At 47.1% G+C, this 26,012-nt stretch overlaps 2 protein-coding genes across 2 annotated transcripts in view; both read right to left on the bottom strand.

The window, feature by feature from the left end:
• Window positions 1-1,249, bottom strand: part of LOC106898708 (cilia- and flagella-associated protein 52-like) — a 16,865-nt gene extending 15,616 nt beyond the window's left edge. Inside the window, exon 1 of the mRNA XM_014960117.1 lies at window positions 1,231-1,249. Within this exon, the coding sequence (XP_014815603.1) occupies window positions 1,231-1,249 (19 nt within the window). The remainder of the gene's footprint in view (window positions 1-1,230) is intronic.
• A 3,280-nt stretch (window positions 1,250-4,529) lies between these two features.
• LOC106898709 (cilia- and flagella-associated protein 52-like) overlaps window positions 4,530-26,012 on the bottom strand; it is a 23,672-nt gene continuing 2,189 nt past the window's right edge. Inside the window, exons 2-14 of the mRNA XM_014960119.1 lie at window positions 24,548-24,747; window positions 23,678-23,814; window positions 22,569-22,697; window positions 21,436-21,535; window positions 20,872-20,988; window positions 13,853-13,953; window positions 12,757-12,927; window positions 10,740-10,888; window positions 9,486-9,631; window positions 7,078-7,229; window positions 6,362-6,464; window positions 6,086-6,197; window positions 4,530-4,859 (exon numbers count right to left, since the gene is read on the bottom strand). Coding sequence (XP_014815605.1) covers window positions 4,687-4,859; window positions 6,086-6,197; window positions 6,362-6,464; window positions 7,078-7,229; window positions 9,486-9,631; window positions 10,740-10,888; window positions 12,757-12,927; window positions 13,853-13,953; window positions 20,872-20,988; window positions 21,436-21,535; window positions 22,569-22,697; window positions 23,678-23,814; window positions 24,548-24,747 — 1,790 coding nt within the window. The 3' untranslated portion in view covers window positions 4,530-4,686. The remainder of the gene's footprint in view (window positions 4,860-6,085; window positions 6,198-6,361; window positions 6,465-7,077; window positions 7,230-9,485; window positions 9,632-10,739; window positions 10,889-12,756; window positions 12,928-13,852; window positions 13,954-20,871; window positions 20,989-21,435; window positions 21,536-22,568; window positions 22,698-23,677; window positions 23,815-24,547; window positions 24,748-26,012) is intronic.

Consider the following 26,012-nt stretch of genomic DNA (forward strand, 5'->3'; position numbering starts at 1 on the left):
TGCACCCTTGCCCATGTTTGCCCGCACCCTTCCCATCTCCCTGCCTGCACCCTGCCTGCACCCTGCCCACCTCCCTGCCTGCACCCTGCCTGCCTCCCTGCCTGCACCCTTGCCCATCTTCTTGCCCACACCCTGCCCACCTCCCTGCCTGCACCCCTGCCCATGTTTTTCTCAGCATTCCTGCCCATCTCCCTGCCTGCACCCCTGCCTATGTCCCTGCCTGCACCCTTCCTGCCTCCCTGCCTGTACCCCTGCCCATCTCCCTGTCTGCACCCCTATGTCTCTGCCTGCACCCCTGCCCATGTCCCTGCCTGCACCTCTGCCCCCTGCCTTCCCCCCTGCCCATCTCCCTGCCCGTGTTCCTGCCTGCACCCTGCCTGCACCCCACCCAAGTACTGGGCAGACTGGGGGGGTGGGTGATGTTAGTGCAGGCTTTGGCAGACTTTGGCAACGGCAAGCACTTTCTGGGTGCAAATGAGGGTGATCAAAGCCTGAGATGGTTTCTAAGAGATTCTTTATGTCCCGAGGAAATACCCAGTGCTGCTCTGCTGGCAAAACAGGGCTCATCATCTGATGGCACCGTTATCAGGGGGGTGATTACAGAACCACCAGCAACCCCCCACCCAATGGTGACATCTGCTCTTACGGCTCAGGGCAGCAGGAGAAAGCTTCCTCCTGCAGAAGACACCTTATTCACCCTCTGCAACTATAATTAAATTATAGATAGCAAACTAAGTTATTTAGCACCCCTATTAAAGATGCATGGCCCCTGTCTTTTTTTGGCGTGTGCTTGAGGAGGAGCAGCACCAAGGCAGGTAAATGCTGCTTTTCCGGGGATTTCGCCTCGTGCTGATGGACTGTGATGAAGATGCTCTGCTGGGTTTGGACACGGCCGGTGGCTCACCCCGCGCTGCAGGAACCACCACCCGGTGTTGGCAGCAACAGCACTTTGTTTTTAAAGCATCTGTATGGTCCTTGGCTGCTTCACGGAGTGGGTTTCTCCCGGCTCTTTTCACCCGTTATCTCCTCTGAAGGGAGATGATGGGATCTCCACTGCAGGAGCTGGAGCTGGGGGTGGGAAGGGGGACTCAGCCCCCATAAACCAGCCACAAGCAGGGTTTGTGCTGCAGAAACCACCCCGGGCTCTCTCAGGCTGGGGGAGCACAGGGGATTTGGGTGGGAACCGGTCTCGCAACACAGGTATCTCCAGGGTAATCCAAACCAGCTCACAGAGGACGTTCAGCTCCATGTTTGCTCACTCAGGAACCTCAGGGGACTGGGAAAGCACCAGTTTGGTGCTGGGAGGCAGGACCCCTCTGCTCAGGGCAGAGCAGGGAGCACCAGCAGAAACCCAGTTTGACGGCAGGGCAGGTCTGTTGGGGAGGAACAACAGGGAGGTGGTTCAGGTCTGATGATAAATGGGTCTCCAAGAGCTCTGCCAGCAGCCAGGGATGGTACGTCCAGGTGGACGAGGAAGCTGAAGGTGCTGGAGGCTGTGAAGGGCTGCAGCAGGTTCTCCCTCTCCCAGGGGAGATCACACAACCCAGACCCCATAGGGCAGGGTACGGACCCAGCGCCCAGCCAGGATCTCCACAGGGCCATGGCCATTCCTCGGGGGCATCCTCAGCCTGGGCGGCTGAGATGTACCAGAAAAGGAGAGCTCTCTACCCCTGGCCACTCCTCCTCCTGAGGAGAATTCAGGCAGACACAGGGGCAGGGAGGTCAGGAGCAGATGCCGGGGGTGACAGAGACACCTTTGCTTTAGCTGATACCCCTGGAGAAACATCAGCTGCCTTTGCCTGGGCCAAGAGGGGGAACCAAACTCCTCAGCGCTTCATGGCGATAGCACGTTCCTTAGGGCCAACTGGTGTTGTTGTAGATCTCCATTATTAGCTGGTCTTCGTGACTAATGACAGTGTAATGAATACATTCACACGGTAAAATACAATGTTCCTGCCATCAGGGAAATACACGATGGGGAAATTTGTGCCTGCAGTTCCTGTTTCCCAAATGCAGCCCGACCACTGGCGGCACAGGTCACTCTGCACATCTGCTCCTCGACAACGTCCATGGAGGTCACAGCCATTTGTAAAGCTCCAGGGGCTCCCTGGGGATGTAGCTGTGCTGGTGAGAGATGTGCCAGGAGGTCGTAATGGGAAGAAGAGCAGTGCTTGGGAAGATGAGCTTGTCTTCTTGGGAAGAAAGCCAACTCCATCCTGGGCTGCATTCCCAGCAGCGTGGCCAGCAGGGTGAGGGGGCATGGATTCTGCCCCTCTGCTCTGCTCTGGGATGACCCCCCCCCAAGTGCAGCCTCCAGCTCTGGGGCCACCAACATCAGAAGGATGTGGACCTGTTGGAACGGGGCGAGAGGAGGCCACGGAGATGCTCCAAGGGCTGGAGCCCCTCTGCTGTGAGGACAGGCTGAGAGAGTTGGGGGGGTTCAGCCTGGAGAAGAGACGGCTCCGGGGAGACCTTAGAGCCCCTTCCAATCCCTAAAGGGGCTCCAGGAGAGATGTGGAGGGACTCTGGATCAGGGAAGGGAGCCATAGGACATGGGGAGCAGTTTTAAACTGAGAAGAAGGGAGATTGAGATGACATATTGGGAAGAACTTCTTTGGTGTGAGGGTGGTGAGAGCCTGGCCCAGGTTGGCCAGAGAAGCTGTGGCTGCCCCATCCCTGGAGGGGTTCAAGGCCAGGCTGGAGGGGGCTTGGAGCAACCTGGTGTGATGGGAGGTGTCCCTGCCCAGGGCAGGATGATCTTTAAGGTCCCTCCCAAACCAAACCATTCTGTGATTCTATGACTCTATGACATGATGGCACAGCTCTGTGTGGAGACAACGGAGCACAATGGGGAGATGGTGCTGCTACAGGGTACCAGCCACCACCCTGGGCAGTCACCTACATCGTCTGGCTACGTCAGAGCAAACCAGTTCAGCCAGTGTCCACGCTTAAAATTCAGTCTGGTTTTGATAAAGTGATGTCACTTCACAGTGGAAAGAAAGATGTGCAGGAGAGGACTTCTCCAAAGACCCCTGCGCTTCCAGTTTTCAAATCTGTAAGGTGACAGACATGGGGCCGGAGCCTCCTGCCTGGCTGTCACCAACAGAAAGTGTGGGTCACCAGCCTTTACTCTTCGTGTGCCAGCTCCTGTCTCCACAGAGCCAGTGGGTGACATGGCCGGGTGAGCTGGGACAGTCTGGCTTGCTCTGCTGCCCCCGAGCCATGAGGAACCTGCTTGTGCAGGAGGAGTGAGGAGGGATTTGGTCCTTGTATCACACCGAAACAGGACTTTGTCTCCCCAACAGGTACATGGATTCTCCTCCCACCTGTAATGACAGGTTTGGTGCCGTTTGATGGGAATTGCTTTGCTGACATGGGACTCTGCCGGGGAGTTATCAGCATCTCAGCAACCCAGCACCTCGTAGAGCACAGGGAGGTGGTGGTGAGACAGGTCTTTGGGACGGCCTGGGTCGCTCCCACGGGCTCCACTCCCATTTTCCTTCCCCTGGCACAAGCACAGATGTTTTGCCTCTCCATCCCACATTCCAGTGGCGGGATCCTGCCTTCCAAACCACAGCGAGCATTGCTGCGGAGCTCGTAGAACCTGCTGGGGTGTTTATCGCTGCGTAGCATCCAGTCTTGACTCCAGAGAAAAAGAGTAAGGAATGACTTAATTCCTTTGCTGGAGACTCCATTAATGAGAGCAGAGATATTTCACCCAGAAGGAACAGGAGTTGCACAGTGTTTGACGCACAACGTATGTGCACAGACACCCTCCGAGAAGGATCCACCCTTATTGTGGTATGAGCAGTAAACATTTTCCGTGGCATATGAAGAATAATAAGCAATTATACCTTTAAATTGCCATCCCCCCATTGCCTGCCGAAACAGCTAATATTATCAATCCAGGTATGACAGTATCAAGCAAACACTGCCATTAAATCATCATCTTCGTTAACTAAAACATCTGTAAGCCTTAACATTAAGGACTGCAACATTTTGCTACCATTTTAATTTCATGACAGAATTCTCACAGGCCTTCAGTGCCTGCAAAAGAAATATTTACTTCACTCACATCACTTCACAGCCCAGCTGCCTGCACTGATCTTTAAACAAACAGCATCTTGAGAGCTGTTGGTTTTAATAGCCGAAATGATACCGGGTCCTCATTCTCAGAGAAAATCTATATTTCATGCAAATTTGGAGCCTGTTTGAAAAATCAGGCCAAGGAGCAGGAATCGGAGTGTGTCTGGCTGGAAAGAGCCAAGCATTTTTAGAAATGACTGCACTCTCACTCTTGAAAACCAGGCCCCTGCAGAGAGTTTTAAATTGGACACCACAAACGAAGAAGCCCCAACGTCCTTGTATTCCTTTGAGAACAGAGATTTAAAAGCTTCACTCAAAAGAGCTTCCCAGTTAAACGCCCGAGTGGGAGCTGAGGGCTTTTTCCTTAATCAGCACCAGACAAATGGAAATGAACACAGAAGACTGAACTTACACAATTTATTCATTAAAGGAAGGGACAGAAAGGGGTGGGGAAGAGAGAGCCCACGTGAAAGCAAGAGAGACTGCCAGGGAAGGTGGCAACAACAACAGGCAAGTGTTATAACAACAGCCAAGATGATTTGCAGAAGTGATGAAGGATGGTGGGGGCAGCCGAGGAAGCAGCAGCTCCTGTGCCAGCTCTTAGTGCAATTCTGGGTATTTCCAGATCAGGATGGCACCGTCTGCACTCACACTCACGATGTACTTCTTGTTGGGGCAGATCTTAAGACGGGTGATGTTGCCACTGTGGCCCACTCCAATGTGAGTCACCGTGCCCTCGTAGTCCCACAGCTTCACCAGACGGTCATCGCCACCTGCGGTGGGAAGAACAAACCATTACACAGAGTTCTGCTGCTTCGTGTTCCCAGATCACGGGCAGGGGAATACTCAGGCACTCATTTGATTTAGGATGAGTGGGATACATTGTCTCGGGCATTATGGCAGGATACGTTACAGTAAAAATGACTTATTCTCAACTGAAGTAGAGAGTGAGTGTCCAGTAGAGTGCTCAGGACCTGCATCAGCACATCACCATGAGCTCTGGCCAGCAGAAGGCACTGATAATATGAAGGGCCTTCAAAAGGCTCTTGACCAATGTTTAAGAGGTTGTTATGGGTTGAGAAAACCCATAACAATTTACTGTCATTTAGAAAATTATTCTATCACCTGATGACCCCTGCCCACCTGGAAGGGGAATCGAGGAACATAAAGAAACAGGAGGGTTAAAATATAAATAGATTTAATAGGATAAGACCAAATACTTAACAATAATACCAAAGAACCAATATTCATCTCAATACCCATACAAGATACACGAGGATTATCCCCAGCCCATTCCCCAGCAGAAGCCGTGCTCTCCCCGCAGGGACAGTCAACGTGGGACCCTGCGAGCGCTGGGGCTTCAGGTGGAAGGGAAAGGCTCAGGGCTCTGGCACCGGGGCAAGGAGTTCTCAGGGTGGCAGCCATCAAGGGAGAGAGAGAGAACTCCTCAGCAAACTCTCTATTTTAGATCGAATGTGACATTCATGGTATGAAATAACCCTGCTGGCACCTTCCAAGGATGGGCTTTAAGGTCCCTTCCAACTCTAACCATTCTATGATTCTGTGATCCTCCAAGGCTGAACCACAGCCTTTTTCTAAGTATTCATTCAGTGATTCATTTTATTTTCCCCTTCAGCTGACCCCCTCCTTTGTCCTATTTTTTTTCTTGGTTCATCACCTTCCTTTTCCTGCTCTTAACACAACCTTCTTTTTAGATCGAATGTGACATTCATGGTATGAAATAACCCTGCTGGCACCTTCCAAGGATGGGCTTTAAGGTCCCTTCCAACTCTAACCATTCTATGATTCTGTGATCCTCCAAGGCTGAACCACAGCCTTTTTCTAAGTATTCATTCAGTGATTCATTTTATTTTCCCCTTCAGCTGACCCCCTCCTTTGTCCTATTTTTTTTCTTTCTTTACTGAGATCCTTGGTTCATCACCTTCCTTTTCCTGCTCTTAACACAACCTTCTCTTTCTAGCTTCATGCACCTACTCACCTGTGACAAAGTGCTTCCCATCTGATGTGATGTCCATCCCATTGATGGTACCAGACGCAGACCCTTCCACTTCTTGGACGAGAGAGCCATCAAACACTTCCCAGTAGGCAACCTGGGGAGTGGAGCAGAGGGGAGAGCTCAGCTGGGTACAAACAGCATTAACATTCTGCCCCCTAACACCAACCTCTGTGGAGGTACCGGAGTTTCACCACGTAACAAGCCCCACACGTTGTGTTTTGGAATTACAGCATACAGAATTCCTGCAATTTTGCTCACCTTTCTGTCTGTTCCAGCGGTGATTATCTGGTACACTTCAGGGTGGTAACACACACATTTGAACAACGTGTTGGCAAGAAATATTTGCTTTCTTACAAAACGCCTGCAAAACACACCCAAAACAGGATAGGGTCAAAAAATGAGCTTTGACTGCCTAACTATCCCTGCTGGTGCTGTGCATCAGATCTCTCCTTCTACTCGGATATTTTCAGGTATTGATCTGAGCTCAGAGTTTCACAAAGCTGACTGGGGACATCACCTTTGTTCCCCATCACAGCTGCCTCAGAAGACTTTCGATCTGTGTCATACTAAATGCAAATTTGTAATCCAAGATGCTTTCTAGGTGCTATTCGCTATGCAAACATTTCCTTGTCCTTACCCCAAAGCAGAGAGCCTGCAGATCTGCAATAGTTCAACAGCCATCATACAGTGCTGGAAAAAGGAGCCAGTTGGACATTTAGGAAATCACTTGCTACACCCCCTTGGACAAGCAGGATCCAACACCTGAGCCAAATGTTTGTTGAAACCTTTCTGCAAAGTTTCCAGCATTGGAGGTTCTACATTCCCTCAACTGATTGTTCTTTCTAGTAATTTTTATTTCCTAATGCTCTTTTTCCCCTCCTCCTCGCTACGTGGTGTCCCAAATAGGGCACGGTGACCCAACAGAGACATTCCTTGCATTTTAAATGCCTTGCAATACTTATCCGTCCCCTTACACAATATCCCAGACGATGCACGTTTTGTCAAGGCTGGTTGTGACACACTCTTGGTCGTTCTCCTTAATCTTGATGCAGGACACAGCACACGTGTGCTCCTTCAGAATTTGGATCAGTTTCTGAGTCTTCTCTCTGATCTCCCAGATCCTCACCTGAAAATCAGCAACAAACATCTGCTCTTGTACCACCTGGTGCTGACCCAGCTCAGGAGGATGCCTAGGGCTTTCCTGAACTCTTCTTTTTTTGGATAACACAGACAGGAACTGAATCTCAACAGACTCATCTCTATTTTCCTGTGGGTTATTCCTGCAGCTGACTCATGAAACTGAGCTAAATTCCCGAGAGTGTAATCCCTTTGGTTCAGGAACTCCTGCCCATTAACCCAGACCTTGTTTTTGCCAAGTCTCCACTCTCCCATGCTTCGGTTCACTCATCTCTCAATCAGCAAAAAGCATCTAGTCCATGATATATTTCCAGTGGTGCTTTAAAGATCAAAGAGCACAGCTTCTGCTGCGGAATATAAAAAGGGTACCTGCTATTTGTGCTACACACAACACCAGTAAGTAAATACAAACCAGCTCTTTAACTCTTTGATGTGAAATATGTGCCTGAAAGCACCTCTTTTCCCAGTGGGGATAACAGCAAAAATCTTTCTGCTTTGAGGGCTTGATCCGTGACACCTTACATTTACCATCCTGCTAGTGCCAAACTTCATGGTATCTTTTTGCCTTTACATTCCACTAAGGTCAAATCCTAGTGAAACTTAGAAATTTAGAGGCTGAGCTGACCACCTTCCTCGTTTCCAAGCCTGGTGCTGTGGGATCCAGATGCCCAATTCCCACTCGCTAAACTATCAGAGCATCCAGATCCCTGAAACACCCCTGAAAGTCCCAGCTTCCGGGTGACCGACTTTGACAGAACTATTAACATTTCAGAAGAGCTTTTTTTGTGTTCCAAATGAATACTGCAAGCGCTCCCCTGCAGTTCTCATTTCTACTTAACCAACCTTTAGCTTTAGTTCTTCTCTCAGCCGGGCTCTTTTCAATTCAGAGATCAACTAACCAGAGCCAGTGCTGGTCTGTGTGTGCTGACACAGAATCTAGGTCCTCCCTCTTCCACATCCTCTAGCGCTAATCATCCAAAAACTGATCTTTTATTAGCGAAGGGCTGAAGTGGCTCATTGTCTCTAATGTCTCTGTGCTGGGAGATGAGGCGGCGCTGCCCTCACTGAGGTGTGGGATGATGCAGGAAGACGGGTCACTGATTAGGACATTATCCTGAGATTTGGGAGACCCCAAGTTTAACTCCTCGCTTGTCGAGGCTTCCTGTGCCACCTCCTGTGGGGGACACTGAGCGTGTGTGTACCCTCCACATCAGGGTACACAAACAAAGCACAGAGCCATGAACTCAGAGCCAGGAATCTGTACAATTAAATGCCTGGTTCTGAGCGCTCGCCAGACTACAGAGAGAAAGCCCAATGCAAGGCAAGAAGCTGAACGTGAGCCTCCCAAGTCTAATTATTTATTTTTAATATAAATAAGGTCCCCGTGATTAAGTTTTTTAAACAAGAGGAGTGTCACTTTTACAGACTGAAAAGGGCCACAACCATATGAAGTGGATGGAGTAGCCAAAGCACACAGTGTTTATTTTATGCTGCCTGAAAAAAAACAGCATGACCAATCCGGCCAAAACCATGACAGAACTGCACAGGTATGATGCCTACAGCATACTTTCTGATTTTTCACAGAATCACAGAATCTTCATGGTTGGAAAGGACCTCTGAGATCACCGAGTCCAAGCATACACGCACAAAAGACCCCCGCAATCTCGGCCACTAGAGCAACTCATTATTTGTATTGGAGTATTACCATAACTGTATCAGAAACTGGGTGATTATTTGCCTTTTATTGACACCATCACCTAAACCGGACAGTACCATCCCAGGAAATTAGGAAACTACCCCACAGACACTACAGCAACATCAAGTGAACTTTGTGGTATGAAATGAATTCATACAGGTCGGTTTGGAGAGGACTAAGACTTCCAAAGGAATGACAGACAGAGAATCTGTGCTAGAGCACAGTTAGACAGAGGCCTGCAAACAATGACTAATGCAGATCAGCCAAATACAGGGGAGAGACAAACACAAAGGATTAAGAGCATATTCTGCATTAAAAGAATTTCCAAGGCTGCCACGCCAGAAGAAACCAGGGCATTGTTTTATTTTATGTCCCCTGAGAGCAAGAGATCTGCATCTATCAACAGCTAATATATTTTGAACCCTGTGCTTTGCTCAAGCAAGAGCTAAGGATAGCTCCCGTCCTGACTAAGCAGCTGCAGAGAATCCGCAGGCCCCGCGACAGGACCACGGAGCTGCTCTTTTTGCTGGGGTTTTGAGCAAAAATTACCTGCCCATCCCCTCCTCCGCTAACGATGCGTTTACAGTCACTTGTAGCAGCGATCGCCGTCACTCCCAGGCTATGGGCAGAGTGAATCACATACATTGGCTGGCCCGTCTCTGGCGTGAAGGCACGGATTTTACCGTCGTCCCAAGCTGATGAATAAAAAGGAACAGATTACAGAGACGCACAGACTTTCCCCATATTCTTGTGTCTCTCTCCTTTCCAAATGAACTTGGGTTTTTTGTTAAGTTCCAGGCCCATCCTGTCAGATCATCAGCACACACGTGAAAACCGCTGTATTGTAGATGCGCCACCGAGCTACAGCCCCAAATAAACTATTGAAATTTACTTCCTTCTTTTTGGTTCTACTCTGGGCAAATTGGTTTGGTACTGGGGGGGCTGCACTGCTGCTCTAGGACTACAGTAGCTCCTCTGTAAGCAATCTGCACAGAATCACAGAATCTTCTAGGTTGGAAGGGACCTTAAAGATCATCTTGTCCAACCGTCAACCTAACTGACAAAAATAGACACCCACACAACAAACAAGAAGCATCACCATCCCTAAACCATACCTCCCAGCACTACATCAACCCGGCTTTTGAACACCTCCAGGGATGGGGCCCCAACCACCTCCCTGGGCAGCCCAGTCCAATGGCTGAGAACCCTTTCGGTGAAAAAATTTTTCCTAATATCCAGCCTGAACCTCCCCTGGCGCAACTTGAGGCCATTTCCTCTCGTCCTGTCGCCTGTGACTTGAGAAAAGAGACCGACCCCCACCTCTCTACACCCTCCTTTCAGGGAGTTGGAGAGAGCAATAAGGTCTCCCCTCAGCCTCCTCTTCTCCAGGCTGAATAACCCCAGCTGCACGTGGTGATGGGCGGCAGGGTTTATGCAAAAGGTGGTCTAAACACATCGCACCAGCTGCACGTGGTGATGGGCGGCAGAGTTTATGCAAAAGGTGGTCTAAACACATCGCACATTAATCTGTTACATACAACAAGGTTAATATTTCAGAATTAGGTCTTTGGAATACGGCCAAACTGAGTTCTGAATTGTTGGAATTCACATCCCAAGTGGGGTCTCAAAACCTTGCTTTCCCCAGGCACCATCACTGCAAGCAAAGAGACCTTTGGGTCAAGCAATGAACTGAATTTAAACCCATTCCCAATTTAAACCTCTCTTCACTCCAACATACTGATCTTTATTAAATTTGGCGACACCTAAAGTCTGGACTCTACGGTGTGTCTGCCTGATCCTTACCTGAAATGATGCTCAGGCCATCCCTTGTAATCTCTACGGCATAGCAGATCGAGTGGGGGACGAAGATGCGCAGGAGCTCCTTGTTTTTCGGGGTGTGCCACACTCGAATGTAATTTTTGGAGCAGGTAGCGAACACTTTGGAAGATCCACTGGAAAATTCAGAGAGGAGAGATCATGAGGAGGGGTGTACAGAAACCGCTTCTGATTTCCTTGTCAGACCTTAAATAGTCCTTGCAAAGTTCAGTGGTTCCTCACCTGCAACCATCATCTGCCCAGGAGGGCCCACCATGGTTAAGACAAAGGCCTTTCTCCCAGGATCACCTTGCTCACGTAAAATTCCCCTGGTTTGCCTTCTATTCAGAGATTCATTTTAAGAAACAGTCAAATGACAGTGAAATGGAAAGAATTCTTTCTACTTCAGGTGAAGTTGTGACATTTATTTCCCACATTCAGTCTCTAAACAACTTCACGTGTTGTATATAATAGACACAAAAGTGGGTGTAGAGGTGCTGACTGCCCAGATTTAACATCGGGGACTAACAGCAGCCTCATATTGTAAAGATGTCATTTTTTATCTTGCTTACTGGATGATTCCTATTCAACATCGCTGAAGGCAATAGAAATGATGGCAAAAAGCCTCTTCGTAAGATACTTGTTATACATGTTTGAATAAAAAAAAAAGACCTGCGGCATTTCTAAAACTCTGGGACTGAACGCTTTGAAATGAGCTCTAAACCATACATCCCAGGGACACGACAGGGACTGAAGTCTAGAAAGGTACCGCGAGCTTTTGTTCAACGTCACCATCAACGCCCGGGAAGATGAACCAGGACAGAGGAAAGTGGCACAACAAAAGCATGGCCCCTTTCAAGCCCAGCTCGTGCTGGTGATTAATAAAGCAGGGTAACATCAGCAACTGAAGAATTCTGAAATAAGGCAGAACACTTAAATTACATCTGTATTTCCCAAACAGTGATAGGCTCTGTTCAAAAGCAGTTAACAGATAAAAAGTCTAAACGTATATATGCAAGGATGTAGTCCTGTAGTCCTTCCAATCATCCCTAAATCCAGCTCACCCAAATACCTCTGTGACGCAGACGTGTCACTCAGGTATATTAGCAGCAGATTACCCTAAAGATCCAAATGATTTTTGCCTGAAACTAGGAGGAGGTGGATTTTTCAGGCTGGTGACAAGCAGAGAGGAGCTTCTTGGTGAGTTCTGACGCTCTGTGCTGCAGCAAGAAGCGATGCAGTAACAACATGCCAAAAATAAAACCTCTCATTGGGATCAAACTCCCGTTCTCTATGTGGAAACAACTGATCCATTGTGGGTTTTTTATTAAATAAAGTGTAACAATCCTACTACACAGGAAGAGGGAACGGTTGCTGTGTGTACCCAGCATCTCTCGTCACAAGCCTCGAATTTAATATAACATGCCATATTGTCAAATGTGAAATCCTCAGTGAGGCTGAGAGACCCAAAAAGCCCCTTTGAACAGCTCCATTAGTCAGGTCCCAGTGGCTGTTCCAGGCAGGCAGAAAAGCAGACACATCTACAAGCTCTGGCTGCAAGAAGGTTCCCAAAACCAGCCCTTCAGGACTTACCCCACTGGCAGGGGAAGAGGCTCCAGTCTCACAGGAGAAAAGGGGGCAGTTGCCAGTGCTGCCATTACCCAAACATAAATAATTCTAGTTTTTATATTTAGAATTCTTTCTGTAGAGAGACGAGTTTTCCAATTCTCAAATTGAACTGCTTGCTTTTTGCTTTCAAGCAGCTGCTCACCATCACCTTTGCCTCTCATTGCGGGGTGAAATCACCCCATAAAGATGTTGATAGGCTTCGGGTTCCTGTTGGTTTAAAGGTATTTCCACGAGTATCCTGACCTTCTGACCTTACTTGCAGCTTCCTCACACTTCCTCACCAGCCAGAAGTATCCCGGCCACAGTATCCTGACCTTACTTGCAGCTTCCTCACACTTCCTCACCAGCCAGAAGTATCCCGGCCAGATATACTCACAAAGGGAAAACGATGTCGTGGACGGCTTCCTTGTGAGAGACAGCAATCAGCTCCTCTTTAAACTCCCTGTAGTTGACTCGATAAATCTGGCACTCACTTGTCCCTACGAAGAACTGGTGACCCTCACCTCCGCATGTCAGGGAAGTGACAGCACCATGAACTTTAATTTTCCTGTTAAAGAGAAAGCAGACGTTTGGCCTGATGTTGACCTCGAGGTATGTATTTTCCAGCTTTCCTTTTCCCCCGACTTTATGGAGTCTTGACCTTCTCCGTTTCCCCAGAAAGCTCCATAATGGGCTGTGAGATCGATCTGCAGGAACGTGGTCAGGACTAACATTTCATTCCCAGTCACATGTTAATAATTCATACGATCCTGCCTGTCCCACATGTTTGCAGCTTTGTTTTCTGGAGCAGGGCCCAAGGTAACAGCATCTTTCTGGATACTCTTGCTCATGTGCATTTAAACATCGCACACTCAAGAATATTTCCTCACAGTTTAGATCTTTTGGGAATAGTTTCAATTGGACAAAGCTAAGCTTGCAGAATCATACGCTTAAGTTGGCTACTCAAACAAGGCAAAAAATGAATAGCTGAAAGTCCAATTTTAAAATTGTATATGGGGAAATGATGCCTGCAGCTTTCTGGCTTGTATGCAGAACAAAGCACTTCCAGACACGTGCCTACAAAATTAGCAGAACCATCCTTTAAAATCCCATGTCCTCCAACAAACCCCTTTTTCAGATGGCCAGTACTTTCTTTCTCTGCTAGCATAAATAAGCATAATTTTACTGACTTCAACAGACCCGTCTCACTTTGCATCAATTTAGGACCTGACTCCTAATGCCTAAAAGAGAACAAGGGCCATTTAGAATGAACAATGTGTCGGGCAAGTCACTTCTGTGCAAACGCATGCAGTAATTTTCAGTCTGCGTCGACTTCATTATGCTGGAACCACACTGTCTGTTTTGTCAGCGAGACTGAAAAACTGAGATTTATTTGGGTTAGGCCTTTAGGTAAAAATGACTGGTTCTTATACCGTGAGCCTTTGGGGGAAGTGTCATCTCTACCCTCCTGATTCTCCCATCTACAAACTCACTTCATTCTTCTGTAGTTGGAGCCTCTACAGAGAGCTACCACCCCTGCTCCGGTGCCGACTATTACATCTCCCGTCCGCAGCACCAGCAAAGCTGTGACTCCCTAGGAGAAAACAGGATTAAAACACCATTGGGTGGGAGCAGGGTCTCTCTGTTGCTGCAGCCATGGTGAATCGCACCCCGGAGACTCCCCCGACGGTGGTGCTTGTGTCACTCAAATATGGCTTTATCAGCATCCTTTCACTGACCTGGGCCAAAGAGTGACTCTCTAGAGGGAGAAGAGAGTTCTTAATTACAGGTGTGTATGAACTACTACAGTAGGAGTCTTTAAGGAGCAAGCAAACAGCATTGTCGTGGATCCTTTGGAGCAGTTAGGATCCTGTATGAGCCTTCACGGCCTTAACTCCTTCCAGCAAGGAACACACACACTCTGCAGTCCTGCCTCCACTTTTCCTTCCACCAGTTCCTCATCTATCAGACATGAGTTGGAACAGAAGAGGTTCCACTCAAATATGAGGAGAAACTTCTTCACGGTGAGGGTGATGGAGCCCTGGAACAGGCTGCCCAGGGAGGGTGTGGAGTCCCCTTCCTTGGAGATTTTCAAGACCCGCCTGGATGCTCCTGAGTAACATGCTCTAGCTCTAGGCAATCCTGCTTCAGCAGGGGAGTTGGACTAGATGATCTCTATGGTCCCTTCCAACTCTAGAAATTCAGTGAAATTCAGTGAAATTCATTGAAATTCAGTGAAAAAAGCCGTGGAGAACACTCAGCCTAAGCATCCTTTCCTACAGCTTCTTCCCTGACAGGTCCTCTGCATCCCAGTCCTCTCTCCCTGCATGGAAGATGCAATCCCATCTCCCACCTATAAGTAATAAACGACATTTGTCACAGAAAGGCTGTGGAAACCAGTCAGCCCATCATCAGCATGGTTTTCTGCCATTTGCAGAGGAGTAGAGCAACAGGAGGTCAGCCATTAGATAAAGGAGAAATGTTTTTTGCTGAATAAATATCAGACTACAGTAAAAAAGACCAAACAGAATCAGCAAACAAACAAAACCAGTCCTTGGGCTGGTTGGGCTTTTTTACAAAGTCTGTAATTCAGTTCTTAGCCTGAAATACAAAATTTCAAGTATAAGAAAAGTCAGTCTCTGCTTCAGTTCTGCTACCTGTGCAGTAATGGTACTCTCCTGTATGAGAGACAACAGATTAATTTGTGAGAAATCTGAGACACCCCAAAATAGGCTGCAAGAGGAATGAAGCTACTGCTGTAGGGTTAAATCTTCGCATTTTTACTCAGAAAAATATCCCTACAAGCCTGGGGGAAGGTACGCATGAGTGAAATGGAAAGAAAAGACAAGAAAAAAAGGGAATAAAGGAGCTTTATGCCATCAGACCTTGAACTGAAAGCTGAGCTCTGCCATGAGGGAGTGTGTAGGAGAGGCACTTCCACTCCCACCAAGAGGCAGAGACTCCTCACATCCCCTGTTCCAAACCAGCTGGGAAACTGGGAGCAGCTCTGGGCTCCCCAGGACTCATAAGGAGTCCACTGAGCTTGAGAGTTCCAGCAACATTTGCCACCACCGAGGTGTATAAGCAGCATTGCCAACCCTTGGGATAATACCAGCAGTTTCACTACATTAAAATTTTTTTTTTCCTTTAAGCCCGAGCTCAGAGAGCCGTTATGTGAAAACAACAATTTCTGCTTGGTGGAGTTCTCTCTGGAATAAAAAACCCCTCACATCACAGCACTTAGTGCTGTGAAAGCACCAAGTGAATTCTCCAAGAATAACCAAGAGGCAAATCAGAATAATTCTGCATTTATTCTTTAGGAAGAAATCACTGTCATGTGCTTGCCCCATGATTTTTGCACAAATACAGGTGTCAGCACTTTATGGTACAGTTTGACATCTAAGCAGCACCACCCAGCATTCCTCTTCTTTTCAAGCATTAATCTGGCCTAACCCCAGTAAATTTTCAGGATTAAACACTTTGAGAGTGTTTAAAAGAATGAAAGCAAGAAAGTGTTGATTTTCTGTGTGGAAAGGACTGAAGGTCTAAGGAAGGAGAGAGAGGAAGTGAAGAAAGAAAATGGACATTTGAGCTATTTGGACCCGGAAAGGACATTGCAAAAGCTGTAGATAAGATCTGATGCATTTGGGAAAATTACTTTGGTTCAATTATCCAACCACATAGAAGCAATTGGTTGTTTTTAAAGTCTTGCTTATACTTTTTGAAGAAAAAATAAAACCAACAATAATCACCGTATACGTAACCACACATTCCAGTGCTGGCATCCCAGACAGCCCTGCACCTACCTACGCATCAGCTTAAGGAAGATTGAACTTCAGGAGCAAATAAATACCGATTGCAGAAGAAGAAAGACAGAAAAAAAATCCCATTTTGTAATTTATTCTCACTGGATTTCTTCATTAGTCTGTCTCCACCAGCAGCATATTCACTGCCTCCTGTAATATCAGGACTGATCACTGTGAAAAACACAACCTCCAGAGAGGGTTTATACGCCACGCTATCACAACACTGCCAGGCAGGAGGCCAGGGTTCATGCAAATACTCTTAGCAAAAGCAGGAGAACAAAGACATTCTTTTTAATTAGAAATACGATCCTCAAGCACAACTGTTCCTGAACAATGTTTTTAAAAATTTCCTATGAGGTGCTGGCAGCATTTTGCAAGTCCCCTCCGTTATCACAGGCCCATCAACTGTCTTTTGATCTGCTCTTTTGCAGTTTTTCCTGTAAAAGGCTTCCACCTCAAATGCTCTTTGGGGTTAGCTTTATGGCAGGTGGCGGCATTAGAAATCAAACCCGTGACTACGTAGTTTATCTGATTACAGCTCCCTGCTACTTGCTAATAAATTAAAGTTTTTGCAGCACTGCCAAGACTGCTTTGATTTTTTCCGAGGTATTCTCTTCGGTTCTTCAGTTTGAGAGGGAAGTGAGTATGATTAAGACAGGAAAAAAACCCCTTTAAAATGGCCAGGATTCATTGCCAGGCCCTCAAAATCAACAGTTTGATTGCAACCTTAAGCTGACAATTGTGCTTCTTCTCATCCAATCTGTTCTTTGAATGACCAGGAGGAAACTGAGAGCTTTATAAGTTGCAGTTATTATTCAAGGAGTCGAGCAGTTCACGTTAACGATGCGATGAATACTCTGTTTTATATACTGCCAGGCCTCTTGTAGATGAAATGTAGGAGGTTAAAAATAGCACCATTCATTATTTACTTCTTACAAAAAGAAACCACTGCTTTCAAGTATGATTATAAATAAAAATACCAGCAAAAACCCAGCCTGCCCATTCCCTCCCCTGCAGGGATACTTGCTCTTTGTCCTATTCTGATCTCTCACAAAGCTCTTGAGCGCTCTGTGAACTCTTCCAGTGCACCTCCTTTAAATATTTATTTTCTCTTTACAATGCAAATCACTCCAGCTATTTCTGAAAATGCTTTTGCAATCTAGCATCCTACTTCGCATCTGAACGGGTACCTTACAGCTCCTCAAGCCTGCGATGGGGATAAAAATTAATTTTGCTGTTTATTCCAGTGTTTATAGATGTTACAGAAATGCATTTAAACTTAATTCCACGTAGCTGGAAAACAAGTTGCTTCATCAGACCAGCGAGCTGTTTGCCACTCCTCTTCAAAACAGAAACAAAGAGATCTTCAGATCATGTCTATATAATAAACACATTCTTATATATCTAAAGGCAAAGTGCCTTTAAGGTTGACCAAGCTTATTTTCAATAAACATCGTCTCCTCACCCAAGCAATACCTAAACCCTTTCTTTAAAGATAAGCTCATCATGGGGTGGCTGTGGATTCCAGGCTCAGTTTCGCAGTAGGGCACTGGATCACAATTCCCAGCGTGAGCGGTGAACGAGGGTTTCAGAGACACAGGACAACCCTCTGTTCAGGAATATGCATCTTTTCAGAGAGAATTGCAATGAAGTGACAAAAATGGTTCCACGGGGGGGAATCTGGGACAGTTGCACCCCTGGGTGGTGTAGGGCCACCTCCCTGCCCAGGAGGCCCAAAAGCCGGGCTTTGGAGCAGTCGTGCCTACCTTCAATCAGCGCAGCTCACTGCTGAAACGAGCCACAAGCGGCTGGAGAGGGAAGAGGTTTTGGTACAAGCACTAACACATGGTACATTTTCAAGAAAGAGATAAAAGATGTCTCATGAAATACACAGAGCTCTGCAGGGGGGAAAAGAAAATAAATCAACGCTTCTCCTAGGGTTAGCAAAATGATATACTAAATCGTGTAGAAACAAGGATGCAAATACTTCTGTTTTGATAAATGCCATGGTTTTGACTTGAAAAAACATCTGCAAAATACCTCTTTTGGCATTGAAGTCTATGCTACAACTGGAAATTTCTGCCATAAAACATTAGATCCTACGTGTGCTCAGCGAGGACTTGTTGACAGTCTAGTGACAAGGTATTATTTGTATGCAGAGATGTGCAGCGGGTGGGTGGAAAGGGAATCGCAGCACGGAGCTAGGAAGGGAGAACTGGAAAGTATGAAATTGGATCTGAGAGTAGCTGGAGACAAAAACGTACCAGCACCCTCTCAGGGACAGCCTCAACACAGGTTTGCCCTCATGCATTTCCCATTTTGGGCATAAGGAAACTGCATTGGTGAGAGAAGGGAGCAGAGAGGAGGAAGCAAGAGGAGAAGGGTGATGGGGCTGAGCGAGTGATGGACTGAAAAGCCTGTCTTTGAAAAACAGAAATGACTGGTTTAAACAACAGGGTAAGGAGGAGATTGGAAGGACTACTTGCTATTTCCATCCATTGTAAATGTCTTCTTTTCCCTTCCTTCTCCTCAGATGATCAGTGGCGTATCTTAAGGAGCTGCCAGTATGTAACACTAATAAAAGAGTTTAAATCAGATTAATGCCCACCAGCTCAGGCTGGCAGGCAGCTGAGATGAGATCCACTTCTGGATCTTCTCTTCTCCCCCCGACCTGGTCACTCTCCTGCATAGTCAAAAGTACTGTTTCTCTTCAGCTTTTTGCTGTCAGAAGCAGAGTCAGCTGAAGTTCACGATGCTCCAAAGGTCTCTGCCACAAGCTCTGGCTCCTATGGATGTGCCTTATGCCAAAACCCCTCACAGTTCGGACTGGATTGTGGTCTGGCTTTTCTCTAAGAGGCCCTAGGACCTCTTTCAACCCCCAAATCGCATAGCATCCCACCAATGACCCTATTTGATGGCTTCTCTTCCCAATGGCTCAGAAGTCTATTTTGTGTGAAGCCTTGTTTCAAATGCGTTTGGCACCTTCCTCTCACCCCTGAAGCTAAGGGAGTTTGGGACCCTGGGTGGCTTCAAGCCCTGGTGGCAAAGGACAGCTAGGGCTAGATGAAGAAGGACTCAGAGCATGGAGGTGACATTCAATCACAAAGACCTTGGTGTAAGACACAGCAGAGATCAGCCAGGACATGGGTCCTCTGAACCCCGCAGGATGACTGCTGGGAGATTGGCTACCAAAATACATACTTTCTTGTCACTTAATACATACATGGAATTAAATTACTTACATTCCTACAACGCAAGTGGGAAAAACGAGTAATAACTTCTCCAACCTTCTGGAATAGATAAACATCAAAATATATTTCAAAGAATTCAGTGGCTCCAGGTTATCCCAGAGATATGGGCCTGTATTTGTCAGGCAAGAACCACTACATTTTGAGTGGGCACGTATATGGTTTGTATGTACACGTGTTGGCACAAGCAAAATTCAGGAGATACAGAGAGACAAGCCCAGAGTAGCTTTTTCTTTGGGGTTGAGTGTTGAATATTTCTTACAGTTGTTGTTAAGTCAGATGTTTGCTCTCAAACAAGATCTGTTTTTTTGTGGGACAGCTTCCCCGTGGCATCCCCACCACTACACTGGGGACGTCTATCTGTGTGGCTTCCCCTGCTGCTCACTGATTTTCATGGTTCCCAACAGAATTGTAAAATACATTTGAACTTATGCCGAAAAGTTTTCAGGGAAATGTTTGAACTCCTTAAGTATCACTCCCTCCACTGGCAATAAACTGAGACGCCACGTGAAGTCTTTTATAGCAACAAATAAAGAGAAATCACGAACAAGAGGACTAGCTGGAGCTGATCGTTTATCATTACAGCTCTCTGCAAGCAGAATTCTCCTACAGTCAGAGGCCAAAAGCTCCTTATTCAGAAAATACTCAACTAGACCCCCGAGTCCCAATTACAGACAAAAAAAGCTAAGTTAAAAGAGCTTTAGGGTTATGGAGTCAAGCGCTCAGAAGCTGAAAAACTGTTGTCTCCCAATTGTGCATATGCATTATAATAAACTCTTTAATTATATTATCAAGACTATCTTTCGTCAGTAAGATCGCTGCCTCAGCAGTGGTGGAATCAGAATTTCAGAGATAAACTCCTGAAGGGAAGGGGGAGGAAGGGTATGGGGAACAAACACAGAAATCTAGGCGGGTGGGGGTTTTTTTAAGGGCAGTTGTAGTTTTTAGTTTTTCTAAAATCATCTTCCTGTGGAAAAGAGCTGTCTTGGAATATTTCAGCCCAGCAATTGAACAAATCTGTACAATCTGAACATAAAATATTATAGCAGTAAGTGTGGGAAAGCCTCTCAAATAAGCACTTCTACCAGTCTTCCCAGTAATGGCCTCTGTCTCACTCCAGCCAGTATCTTCCTTAAAAAAAAACCTCAGGAACTACCCCATTTTTATGATTGTTTTTCACTTTTTATAACTTTTCCCAGATTTATCATAAAAAGAATTTGTGGGAAGACTCATGAGATTCAGATAAAACCCAAATTCTGAGCCAAATGGAACCAAACAAAGTTGGGCTAATGGTCTCAGACTTTGGGATCGAGACTGAGACACAAAGAACTAACAGCACAGAAAAAGGGTTAGTCTGTGAAGGAATTTTGTAACAGTTCTCCCGGAGGTTGCCCTACTTTCAGTTACTATCAAAAAGGAAGATAAGGAAAAAATCCAAGTCACAAAGCTGCTACTCACCCCGCTAAACATCTTCTTCAGGGGCCCGTATTGAGTCATCGCCTTGTGGTCTGTACTCACTTGCAGGATATCACCGCTTGATGTGCCAACATAAAAAACACGATCACCATCTGCCATCTATAGCAAAGCATAAAATAAAGAGATCATGGTCCAGACAGCGAGACATTTGTCCCAAGCCTAGCACTGGGCAGCACAAATAGCTTTATTTCAGTGTATTGCCAAGATTTTATCTGAGGGGGTTTCATCCCGTCACATTCGAAGACATTGTAGTGCAATGCAAGACATTTTCTAACCAAAGCTTGGTAATATTTTGAAGCCAAACTGGGATCTTCTGGGTGCTAGAACCTGTGACTAAAATGAACGCTGCTGCTCTTCGAGAGCATTCAAAACACTTTCCCAGGATAAAGAAACCGTGGGAGACTATCTGCCAGGAGCCAACACTCAGTAACTCCACTGCCATCGTGCAGTTGTAATTGGCATTTCTAGCATTACTACACAAGCTCGGGGCTTCTCAGTCTGAGGGGAGTTTCCTAGTTTAGCCAAAGTATTTCAGCTGAAACTTACCCTAACGCATATCACTTCTCTTTTCAATCTCCCTATCCGGCATTCAGTTGGTTGGATCTTTTTATTTGCTAGATCCAGTTCCCATACTCGAATGGTTCCACTGTAAGAGAGAAGACAGTGGGATCGAATCCATAGACGCAGAAATATCCAACTACTTTCACTACGAGGTCAATTAAGAAGCCCCTACAAGGCTACGTTATGCTGAAATTTTAATAAGAAGGAAAAAGAACAATATCAGAGAGGCCAGAAGTAAGTCCCTGTCTTTACTGCTGTCTCTTAGGGTAACTTTTTCCAGGTAAATTGAAAATCCTTAAAGTTCAGCAAAAACATACACGAGGATTACAGGGGAGTATGTAACAACCTTGATACTTCATTTCCCAAAGAGACAAGCTCTAGGGAAATCTTACTTCCTAGAATAGGAAATAAACGATACAGGACACTTTCAACTATTTTCTAGCACAGTTTAATTGACAACATAGGAGCCAATACAACATCTTTACACACAGTCACCCTTACATTTAACAACCTGTTAAAATTGCCAAGATCAGCACTCCTGAGCACAACTGCAGCCAAGGGCATCCAAAGCCTTCCCTGATTTAAAGGGAGGTCCTCAACACGTTTAAATGTCAGGCTCGATACATGGGGGCTGGCTCAAATCCATGCAAAATGTGACTTTTTGTACAAACTTTTGTAACAAGCCAGTGACCAACTGGACGTCACAGCTGGCGAGGCCAGGAGATAATCCAACCACCTGCAAGATATCATTGTTTCTACATTAATTAACCATTGTTCAGAGCCACTCATTGACTGCTTTTCTTGTGTAAACACTGGCAACTAAATATTTTAAATGCTGCACGGGGAATGCTGAGTACAAAATCCTGCTATCAGGAACAGAAGCGACGCATGTGGGTCCCTGTGTGCTGCTTTTTAAAACATATTGTTATGTGTCGAACAAGCAGAAACGCCTCAAAGGGACAAGCTGATGGGAATTTCTTGCTCCATTCACAGCAATGAGAAAAAAATACGAGCCCGCAGCTACTTAAGTTGCCTTGCATTTAAGTAAAGGCTCTTTGTAAAAGGAAGCAGGTCCACGGGTTTGTTCCCTCACTGCTTTGATCTAGACCGAACTTTACCTTCCGGCAGTGACAAAGATATCGTCTCTGCGGGTGGAGCACCCCACGACGGTGGTGTTCCCCGCGTTGAGTGGCGAGGCATGGCTGCAGCAGATTTTCTTTCTCTTGGCAATGTCCCACACCACCACGCTGCAGGGAATAGAGGGGCTTTTCAATAGCTTTGCTTTTTGACATTACTTAAAAACAAATTACTAAAAAAACAAAAGCAAGACAAAAAAAAACAACCCTATTTATCTGCAGGCTGTTCCCATCGGCGTACAGAATAAAAGTAACTTTGCAGAGATTTTACCCAAAAAAACCCCTATCACAGACGTGTGGAACTGCAGTTTACATCCCCTGCTCCCAAAGCACCCCTATGTGTATTTGTCAGAGTCCTTCTGCTGAGCACAACTCAAAGCATATCTTGGACCACCCGCAGAATCTGACTTTAATAACCTTTTATTCTACTCTTAGTTGTCTGTGTGTCAAAGCAAGCCCTCAGTGAAATTTATAATTCTTCAGGGCATAGCATTAACCCAGGTAACTGTGCAGGCTCCGTAAGGTTTCTGGGCAATGACAACGAGCTGCTGCCCTTGTTTCTCCCTCAGCTGGTCCCCATGCCCTGTGCTCTGCCCGCAGTGCCCACCTGGCTGCCCATGGGACAGGGCTGGGTCATGGAGGAGAGACATCAAGAGGGGACAGTCAGAGACTGCCAGGAGAGGGAGGAGTGGGTACTCCCTAAGGGTATTCCTCCAGGCCCTACAGCTTGTTGGAAGCATCTAAAGGGGCTCCAGGAAAGCTGGGGAGGGACTCTTGGTCAGGGAGGGCAGTCATAGGAGGAGGGGGAACGGTTTTAAATTGAAAGAGGGGAGATTGAGATGAGTTCTCAGGAAGAAATTCTTTGGTGTGAGGGTGGTGAGAGCCTGGCCCAGGTTGCCCAGAGAAGCTGTGGCTGCCCCATCCCTGGAGGGGTTCAAGGCCAGGTTGGAGGGGGCTTGGAGCAACCTGGTGTGGTGGGAGGTGTCCCTGCCCAGGGCAGGGGGTGGGACTGGATGATCTTTAAGGTCCCTCCCAACCCAAACCACTCTATGATTCTAAGAAATCTTGTGCCAAGAAGCAGAAATGGTTACCTGCCGTCATCCTGCCCTCCCAGTGACACGAGGTAATGGTTGTTGGGAGAAAATGCCAAGTCTTTGATATCCCCCTTATGCAGCGAGAACCGAGCAAGTAACTCCTTCTTCTGAAAGTTCCATAGAATGATGTCTGCCTGAGGTGTGAAGCAGGAGGGGTCAAAGCCAGAGCATCAGACAGAACACACAGGGTTAGATAAAATTACTTTCTCTGGCAGGAAGGTTGTCAGAAGCAGCCCAGCTTAAGGTGAGCTTCCATCCAGCCCAGAGCTCCTCTGACACAAACAGGCTCTAGATTAGGTGCTGGAAGAAGCATTATTTCAGCCTGTCGGTTGAATAGCTATACTCCATTTCAGAATCAAAATTTACCCTGAGAGACTGGGTATTTGACTTACATTTTAAAATAGTGAAAACTCTAACACTTGATTCCTTCCAGGCATCTCAGGGTCTTTTCAAATAAGCAAAAATTAAGCAATAAAGAACTTTAGAGGTCTAAAAATGCAGGTAAGTACCTGTCAAGGGCTTCTGAAAGTCCTATGCAGCTCTGGAACTCAGATCTCACTTTAAATATAACAAAATTTATTAATTAATATCTAATGAGATTTAGGTTGCCACATGCCCACAGCATTTTGGAAAAAATGGACCAGAACTCAGAAATCCCTCAATCTAGTTAACTCAGTCCTAGGCAGCCTGCTTAACACTTTACAAAAACATACAACCAGAAATGGACTAACCCCAATCTCCCATTCTCTGCAATGTCTTCCCACTGTAGGCATTCATTTTCCAACAAAAGAACAAATAAACAAAAGGTGTTCTCATCCCTGGCTACCAAACTCCAAATTTCAATATTAAAATTAGAGTATTATCCACCTTGAAGCTCATGAAAGTGACTTGTCCAGAAGCAACGTACGTCCCGTCCCTGGACACGACGATGCAGGAGATGTTATCAGTGTGGCCACGCAAGAAGGTCTGTTTCTTACTGTCCAGGTTTTGAATAACCACGGTACAGCCCAGGGGATAGAGAATGTGCTCCTTATCAGGGTGGCAGATGAGGCCACAGATTATTTGCCCTGCAAGAGAAAGGAGTGAAGGATCTGTTGGCTGTTAACAGCTCTGGGGGCTGCAGGCAAATTCTCTTTCCCCACCCCAAGCAGGAAGCCCCAAGAGTGGGCTGACCTCTCCCCAACTCCTCTGTGCCACCTGCCTTGCTTATCACACTCCTAGAAGGGGAAACGCTTGTCCCCAACGTTTATCTCAGAAGAAAGGAAAAACCAAGAGCTTTCCAGTTCCTCCCAAAGCCATTCAGCAGAATAACTCCATGTAAAACTCAAGGGTCACCTTGCCACATCCTGGACTGCGCTGTGCTTCCAACAGCTACCAGACTGAACTGGCCCTTGGGCACAGAGGGTTCTCCAGAAGCAGCCGCTGATTCACAGAGCCCCAGCCCGTGTTGCCGGGATCTGCCTCAAACGAGCTGCAAAGCCACAAATTTCCTGCGAAGGCAGGCAGCTGGAGAAGCCCTGGCACCTCGTCCCCCCCATCCCTGGGTCACAGGAGTGTTTGTGACAGTAGTTTGTGCAACCCGAGTTGGCTTTATTTCAAAATGAACCTCTTCTCGTTCTAGTAAGCTGGGTAATTAAAGAAAAAAAAAAAAAAATCCTGCAATTCCATCAAACTTTTCACGTTCTAAACTTTGCACCTGTCTCTCAGGATGCTGGGCACGGGGAGCATGAGGAGGTGGCAAGGGGGGCAGGAGGGATCCCCTGTACCTGCTGCTCTCAGCCCACCACACAGCACCACGGCCCCAGCCGAGACCCATGGCTGCCCCACATTTGCCCCCCATAGTGTCCTGCCCTCCGCTCAACCAGCCCACTGTCTCCCCCGGCCCCATGGCTGCCCTACACCTCTCCAGCCGCCCCTATGGTGCCCCACAGCTTCTCAGTTGTGTGTGTGTCTGTCCGACCCCGCTCCCGATGACCCATGCCCCCTCAGCTGCCCCCTATGCTGACCCACAGCTTGTCAGTTGCCCCGCCTCGATGCCCCCCACCCCCTCAGTTGCCCCCTATGGTGCCCCACGCATCCTCAGTTACCCCTTATGGTGCTCCCCAACCCCTCTTGCCCCTTATGGTGCCCCACACCCCCTCAGTTGCCCCCTACGGGGCTCCCCAACCCCTCAGTTGCCTCTCAGGGTGCCCCACACCCCCTCAGCTGCCCCCTATGATACCCCACACCCCCTCAGTTTCTCCCTATGGCTCCCCACACACCCTCAGTTGCCCCTTATGATGCCCCACACCCCCCCAGCTGCTCCCTATGGCTCCCCCCACCCCCCCCCACG

Source organism: Calidris pugnax, unplaced genomic scaffold, assembly GCF_001431845.1.
Source record: "Calidris pugnax isolate Ruff unplaced genomic scaffold, ASM143184v1 scaffold463, whole genome shotgun sequence".
Lineage (NCBI taxonomy): Eukaryota > Metazoa > Chordata > Aves > Charadriiformes > Scolopacidae > Calidris > Calidris pugnax.